At 64.7% G+C, this 7,134-nt stretch overlaps 4 protein-coding genes across 4 annotated transcripts; all 4 read left to right on the top strand.

The window, feature by feature from the left end:
- Positions 1-1,180: 1,180 nt before the first annotated feature.
- Positions 1,181-1,714, top strand: EMIHUDRAFT_78924 (putative histone H3; the record flags this gene model as incomplete). Its single annotated transcript, XM_005775314.1, has 2 exons — positions 1,181-1,632; positions 1,695-1,714. One exon carries the CDS (start codon positions 1,181-1,183, stop codon positions 1,589-1,591), a length of 411 nt encoding a protein of 136 aa, XP_005775371.1. The 3' UTR covers positions 1,592-1,632; positions 1,695-1,714.
- Positions 1,715-2,764: 1,050 nt separating this feature from the next.
- Positions 2,765-3,295, top strand: EMIHUDRAFT_195396 (hypothetical protein; the record flags this gene model as incomplete). The annotated part of the gene is made up of 1 exon (XM_005775313.1): positions 2,765-3,295. The coding sequence occupies one exon, from the start codon at positions 2,765-2,767 to the stop codon at positions 3,293-3,295; it is 531 nt and encodes a 176-aa protein (XP_005775370.1).
- Positions 3,296-4,902: 1,607 nt separating this feature from the next.
- On the top strand, positions 4,903-6,100 carry EMIHUDRAFT_432085 (hypothetical protein). Its single transcript, XM_005775312.1, has 2 exons — positions 4,903-5,881; positions 6,000-6,100. The coding sequence occupies exon 1, from the start codon at positions 4,932-4,934 to the stop codon at positions 5,769-5,771; it is 840 nt and encodes a 279-aa protein (XP_005775369.1). The 5' UTR covers positions 4,903-4,931; the 3' UTR covers positions 5,772-5,881; positions 6,000-6,100.
- Positions 6,101-6,347: 247 nt separating this feature from the next.
- Positions 6,348-7,118, top strand: EMIHUDRAFT_447732 (hypothetical protein; the record flags this gene model as incomplete). The annotated part of the gene is made up of 3 exons (XM_005775311.1): positions 6,348-6,462; positions 6,533-6,665; positions 6,761-7,118. 3 exons carry the CDS (start codon positions 6,348-6,350, stop codon positions 6,864-6,866), a joined length of 354 nt encoding a protein of 117 aa, XP_005775368.1. The 3' UTR covers positions 6,867-7,118.
- Between the last annotated feature and the right edge of the window lie 16 nt (positions 7,119-7,134).

The following is a 7,134-nucleotide window of genomic DNA, read 5'->3' as shown; positions in this document are numbered from 1 at the left end:
ACATGGGGAAGATGAAACGGAAACTGAAAACATACACAGAAGGAGAGGAAGAGAAGAGACCCCCCTCGAGGTATAATAAATGGAGAGCGAACGCTGGCCGAAGAAGACAAAGAGGGAGAAGCGGGGCAGGCCGCCGGCGAGGCGGGTGCTGCCGCCGCATCTCCCGCAAGGGCGCAGCCGAAGTGGGGCGAGGGGGAGGCACAGCCATGAAGGGCGCCTCTTTTCACAGAGGTGAGCTGTGAACAGGCGAGGGCAGCTTGGCGGCGAGGTGGGCGGGCGGGCAATCCCAAAGCACAGCCAGTGGACCGCCGCGAGGCGTCGAGACTAGCCGAGAAGATAGCAGAGACAGCAGAGACTAGGCAGAGCAGCCGAGAGCAGCCGAGGTGCATGCATGGCACGCCATGCGATGGAGCGAGGCGCCGCGGCACTTCCTGCGAGAAGGACATCCGCACCCCCCACCCACCCACCCCCCACCCCACCCACCCACCCCCCACCCCACCCCACCCCATTAGGCGCGCCGGCCTCCCCAAGCTGAGCGCGAGCGAAGTGGAGGAGGGCGAGTCGGAACATCTAGTGGGAGGCCGCTCTCGATCGGTCTCTCCGGTGCCGGAGGATGCAGACGCGTCTCGCCCGCTGGCCGGCGGGGCGGGGCCCCGAGGTGGTTTCAAGATGTACGACGCCAGCCGTTCGTGGAGGGAGTGGGCCGAACAGGTCCGGGGCGGGATCAAAGGTGAGCCAAAACGCTAGAGAGATCCACCAAGTGGCGTGTTGCGAGAGAGGAGACTATACGGTGTACGGAAAGACCCCACTCCCCTGTCCGGCCGCGCACCCGGCCGCGGCGGGTGTCCCCGGGCCCGCAATATGCAGCGCCGAGCGCGGATCAGCCTAGCGTACACCCACCCCACGCATCCCGCCGACGCCGTCTCCAGCGTGGCGGGCGGCGAGGGAAGCGTGCGACCGCGGCGCGCGCGAGCGCACCGGGGCAGCGCAGTGGGCGTGCTCTCGGCCTGGAGGAGGTCGCTAGTCGGAAGGCAAAGCGCATGGCGCCGCACCGCAGCGCTTCCTCTCCATGCGAGGCAGGAAGCCGCGCCGCTGCAGGGCTTTGCCCTCACCCGCACCTCGGAAACGATAAAGGACCCGGCGCCGTACGGTTAATCACCAACCACTCAATCAAACAACCATGGCACGCACCAAGCAGACAGCACGCAAGTCGACCGGCGGCAAGGCGCCCCGCAAGCAGCTCGCCACCAAGGCGGCGCGCAAGTCGGCCCCCGCCACCGGCGGCGTCAAGAAGCCGCACCGCTACCGCCCGGGCACCGTCGCGCTCCGCGAGATCCGCCGCTACCAGAAGTCGACGGAGCTCCTGATCCGCAAGCTGCCCTTCCAGCGCCTGGTGCGCGAGATCGCGCAGGACTTCAAGACCGACCTGCGCTTCCAGTCGTCGGCCGTCGTCGCGCTCCAGGAGGCGTCCGAGGCCTACCTCGTCGGCCTCTTCGAGGACACCAACCTGTGCGCCATCCACGCCAAGCGCGTCACCATCATGCCCAAGGACATCCAGCTGGCCCGCCGCATCCGCGGAGAGCGCGCGTAAACGACTTCACCCATTCCCCGGTGTTTCTAAACACCACCCTTGTCTCTCCCCCCTCTGCCTCTCTCTCGCGCATTGCCCCCCCCCCCCCCCCTCCCCCCGGGGGGCTTGTGCCTTGTGGCTTGTGTGCGTGCGCGCAACAGGACTTGCATGTTAGTCGCTTAGTGCAGTCTTACTTTTTTCTTTTCATGCTCTGCCTGATTTTAAAAGAAAGAAAGAAAGAAAACAGACAACCCAAACGAGGGATAGGGGAGGAGGACAGGGTCCACACCTGGGCACGAGCAGGATTTTGGAAGGACGATCAGGGGCACAGGTGGGGCTCTCCTGCTCCTGACAAGGGACACGACAGGCTCGCAGCGCGGTGCACGGTGGACTCCCACATCCACTGGCGGTCTCATCTCAGTCTAGCGACCTGCCTCCAGCTTCTCGCTGGCAGTCTCTCGCTACCACAGGCACACTGACACAGGGGTGGCAGGTGCGGCGGCAGCCGAGTCACCCACATACTATGCGGGCCTCACTAGAGGTGCGGCCTGCGCGTGTCCTCGCCCTTGGGAAGGTCTTGAGGGGGGAGGGGAAGGGGCTGTGTGTCTGTGCATGCATTGTGTGTGTGTGTGTGTGTGTGTGCGCGCGCGCGCGCGGTGTGCGAGCCGGCCTGAACGCCACGAGCGCGCCGCGAGCGCCGTAGCGCCGGCGAGCGCCGTCGGCAACGCGCGACCGCCACCCAAAAGTGGAGGGACATCGCCGCCTGGCTGGTCGCCAGCCGCGGCTGGACGCCGCTCGCGCACCTTGAGAGCCTCACCGCCGCCCGCGCTCTCTCCCTGCTGCGCAGCGGCGCAAGCCTGCACGAGGGCGAGCCGACGCCGCTGCAGCGCGCCGCGAGCGGCGAGGGCGAGGTGGCGGCGCTGATCCGGCGGGCGGCGGCGCCGTGGTCGCCGGCAAGCCACTCGCTCTTCCCCGCGGCGGCGCGCGCGCGGGCGGCGCTCCTCGTCGTCTCGCTCTACGAGATCCACGAGTGGCACCATCTCGATTCGGCAGGAAACACGAACGGCATCGCGGCGCGCGACATTCAGCGCCTGCGTGCTGCGCTTCGCGGTCACGCGCGAGACGTGTTTTGATTTCTTTTTTGCTTGCGCCGTGACATTTTTCCGTTTTCGCGGGGGCGCGAACAACGCCCAAATGGGTGGCTTCGGCACGAGCACGCCGCGCTCACTGCAGACGGCGGCCAAGATCCACCGCCTGCTCAGCGAGGCGCTCGCGCGCGGCGTCGTCGGCCGCAGCAGCGCGCTGCAGGACGGGCGCGCCATCGCAATCAACCGCGTCGAGATCACGAGCAACCTGCAGCTGGCGCGCGTGCACTGGGAGCCGATGGGGGGCGACGCACCGGTGCGGAAGCTGAGCGCGGCGCTCGAGCGCAAGCGCGGCTTTCTCGGCGCCCACGTCAACTCCTTTCTCCGCCAAAAGTTCGGCACGCGCCTCGAGTTTGTGCTTGACGAGCAGGCGGCGGCGGCGGCCGGGCTGGACACGCGGCCGCGGAGGCAGCGCGAGAGGGCGCAGCGGCGCGAAGCCGCCGCGCAGCGGCTGGAGGAGGCGTTCCGTGGGTTGCAGCTGACTGGCGTGGCGGCGCAGCGGCCAGAGGAGGCGCCGCCGCCGAGGGATTTGCATTTGGCAGAGGAGGCGGAGGAGGAGCGTGGGCCTTCTCCAGAGTAGCGGGTTGTGTGTGCATGAGTGATGTGTGTGCGGTCGCGGCTCAAGAAAGCAGCCCACGAGCCTCTCGAGACTCGAGTCCACCACACACCGGTCACCGCCACGAAAACAGAGCCTAGAACGGAGCATGCTCACCATCAGCAACCACTTACACACGCGCGCCCACACGCCGCCCTGGCCCTGCGCACACGAAACCATCGCATCAGGCATCACTAGGTCATGTGGCACATTATATGTCAGAGGGCCCAACTTGAGAATCGTGCTTTTTGGGTTGGGTTGGGTTGTTGGGTTGGGTTGGGTTGTTCCGCGTGAGGTTGGGTCGTCGGTGCGAAGGGTGAGGTCTCGACCGCCGCCGCTCACGCCAGCGGACGGCCACTGCCGGTGTTTTTGGCTTCGCCACCGTCCAAGGCGTGCGCCATGCGCTCGCCGGCATCGAGCGAGCAACGTGATCGACCGAGCGGCTTGCTGTGTGGTCGCCTTCTTGTGGCTCTCGTCGAGAGCGTTTTGCGTCCCGGCGGGTGGGAGAATGTGTGTCGTCTGAAGTGTCACTGTGTGCGTCACATCGATGTGGATAACAAGCACGGTCGATCCGTCAAAGCGATACACTCGTTCCTATCACGCTGGAAGGCTTGCACGGAGCTCTGTGCCGGCACACAGAAGAGCCGTGCGGCAAGAAGAGCTCGATGGGGAGCGAGAACTGCCAGAGGTGCTCACCCAGGTTTCGGAAGTCCGCCTTGATGCGGTCATTCCCCCCCAGGTTTGACCGCGCAGCTCGCAAGACTCGTCGAACACTCGTAGCCTTTCTGCGCCTCTGACTCTGCAAGCTATGCGGGAAAAGCAGTTTATTCGCAATATATCGACGAGTTCGAGAGAGCCACAGGCTTTCGCTCGGGAGGGATTGAGTGCGTCGCGACGGACTTCAGGCTACACCTGAAAATCTGACGGTTCTCGCTCCCCATCGAGCTCTTCTTGCAGCACGGCTCTTCCTGTGTACCGGCACAGAGCTCCGTGCAAGCCTTCCAGCGTGATAGGAACGAGTGTATCGCTTTGACGGATCGACCGTGCTTGTTATCCACATCGATGTGACGCACACAGTGACACTTCAGACGACACACATTCTCCCACCCGCCGGGACGCAAAACGCTCTCGACGAGAGCCACAAGAAGGCGACCACACAGCAAGCCGCTCGGTCGATCACGTTGCTCGCTCGATGCCGGCGAGCGCATGGCGCACGCCTTGGACGGTGGCGAAGCCAAAAACACCGGCAGTGGCCGTCCGCTGGCGTGAGCGGCGGCGGTCGAGACCTCACCCTTCGCGCCGACGACCCAACCTCACGGCTCACGCGGAACAACCCAACCCAACCACAACCCAACCCAACACGAAACAACCCAACTCAAAGCACGATTCTCAAGTTGGGCCCTCTGTCATGATGTGGCGCCGCGGGCCGGGACGTGCGGACCACGATCCACGTCTCTTCTCAGCTCTCTCACCGCGTGCTGCCACTCCGACTGCGCGCTCTGCGCCGCGTGCGTCGACATGGCAAGAAACCAAAAATTCAAGCAAGTAAGCACGCCTTGAAACGCTGACATCTCCTCCCCGGCTCGCCAAGGGCAAAAGGCGTGACTCATTGCTTTGAGCCATGGCCGTGGGTGTCGACTCGCCAGCGCCCTGCTGCCCCAAGGGCTCGCACGTTGCGCTCGCGCCTCAAAGCGGTGCGTGCTGCGGACACGAGATCACGCTCGGCGTCGACGGCAGCGGCGGCGGCGGTGGCTTCCGTTGCTACACCTCTGGCGCGCCGACGGCGTCAAGGACGGCCGTGCTGGTCTTCCACGACGTTTTCGGAATGGACTCTGGCAACCACAAGATGGTGTGCGACGCACTCGCCGCTCAGCACTATGTGATCATGCCCGACTTTTACGACGGCTGGTCCATCGAGCCCTTCTACAACGCGGGCAAGGCGGGCGACGGCAAAAAGGAGCTTGCGCGCTTCAACTGGGCGTGGTGCTCGCCGCGTGTCGAGGCGGTCCTGCAACATCTCTCGGAGATCGGCATCGAGAAGACGGGGAGCATCGGCTTTTGCTGGGGCGCCTGGGGCGTAGCCAAAGCCTGCCAAGACCGACGGATCCACGCCGGCGTCTGGGCGCACCCGAGCTGCCAAGTCGGCAAGGAGCTGTACGAGGGCGAGAGCGAGCAGGAGCTGGCCGCCTCAGCGGGCACACCGACGCTCATCCTCTCAACGCCTCAAGAGAAGCCACTCTACAGCAATGGCGAGCTCGCATCCATCTTTGCTGCGCAGGGCGTGCCGTTTGATGGCGTCCACTTTCGCGACCAAGCCCACGGCTTTATGACTCGCGCCGCGGGCTTCCTTGGCAAGAGCTGGACCGAGAGCGGCGGCATGGCCGATGGCGCGGCTGCGGTCGGACAGCAACGCGCCATCCAGCTGGCTCTCGGCTGGTACGCCAAGCACCTGTACGACTAGGGAGAGTCAACATTCGCAAGGGTAGACGGTCCTTGGCCCTTTGTCGCTTGTCGCCTGACACTTTTCTGTCTACTGCTGTGCCGCGTTGTGCATTATGGGCGTGTTTCCGTGTGCGGCTATACATGTAGGAGGAGAGCGTGTTAGACAAACTTCTTGGACTTGGTGCGGGCCCGGCTTCTCCGTTCTCGAGTGTAGCATTGTGCGCATGTGGCGCCAGCGGCCCCCGCCGTCACACTGCGACACTCAATCACTCAGGGACACAACAGCATATCTCTCACCGACAGGGGAGAGGTGGAGAGCAGTCCATGTGACCTTGCTCAGAAAGAAAACAGACAACCCAAAAGAGGGATAGGGCTTAGGGGAGGAGGACAGGGTCCCAACCTGCACGAGCAGAATTTTGGAAGGACGATCAGGGGCACAGGTGGGGCTCTCCTGCTCCTGACAAGGGACACGACAGGCTCGCAGCGCGGTGCACGGTGGAATCCCAACTCCACTGGCGGTCTCATCTCAGTGGAAGGTAGCGACCTTCCTCCGGCTTCTCACCGGCAGTCTCTCACTGCCACGGGCACACTGAGAATGCGGGGTTTTCTTTTTGTGCGCGGGCCAGGCTGCCTTGTCGAGTCGCTTGTCGGACACATGCCTGTCTCGACCGCCAAACACCCGATCAACGAGAGCCTGAACGCAAACGTAGGTGCTTCGCATGCTGTACGCTGCTGACCGCCGCCTCAGGCGGCGGGCCGGCGTAAGCAGCAGACTGGGAGGGCAGCGGACGTTTCTGATCCCGCCGCCCTCCTCCACGTCAAACAAGATTGGGTTCCAGACCATCTCTCTGTGGGGGCTGTGCATCGTCGTCCTCGGCGTCTGCTACTACTTTGAGCAGAAGGAGGAGGGCAGGTGGAGCGTTTTCGCCTCTTCCATCTCTCTGTCCTCACGCGCACGCTACGACCTCTCCCACCCACCTCAGCCTCCTCCCATCTCGCCCCTCGCAGCAAGCCGCGGCCGCTCCCGGACGACGTGCAGCGAGTGATGCCAAACGGCTCGTGGCTGATGAGGGACGGCTCGATCCGCCCAGCGAGCGACGGGGAGAAGAGGTGACGGGAGCGCAGCAGTGACAGCAGCACAGACAGCTTCGAGCTTGTCTAACCCACCCTCGACCCGCGTGCGCGCGCCAGCCGCTGCTCTGTGTCGACTTGAGTACGCGTGTCCGAGCTAGCGCCAAAATCATTTCATACGTAGAGAGGACAGGAGTCCCTTGGGGCGCGCGCCGCACACAGCCGCGCAGTGGAGCACGGTGTGGCGCCATGCCGGAAGTCGTGGGCAGAGGGTGCGGGCGCGAGTAGCGGCGCGAGACGGACCACGGCGG

This window comes from Emiliania huxleyi (assembly GCF_000372725.1).
Source record: "Emiliania huxleyi CCMP1516 unplaced genomic scaffold EMIHUscaffold_3, whole genome shotgun sequence".
NCBI lineage: Eukaryota > Haptophyta > Isochrysidales > Noelaerhabdaceae > Emiliania > Emiliania huxleyi.
Note: the sequence above shows the minus strand (reverse complement) of the source record. Positions and strands in the feature narration are given on the sequence as shown.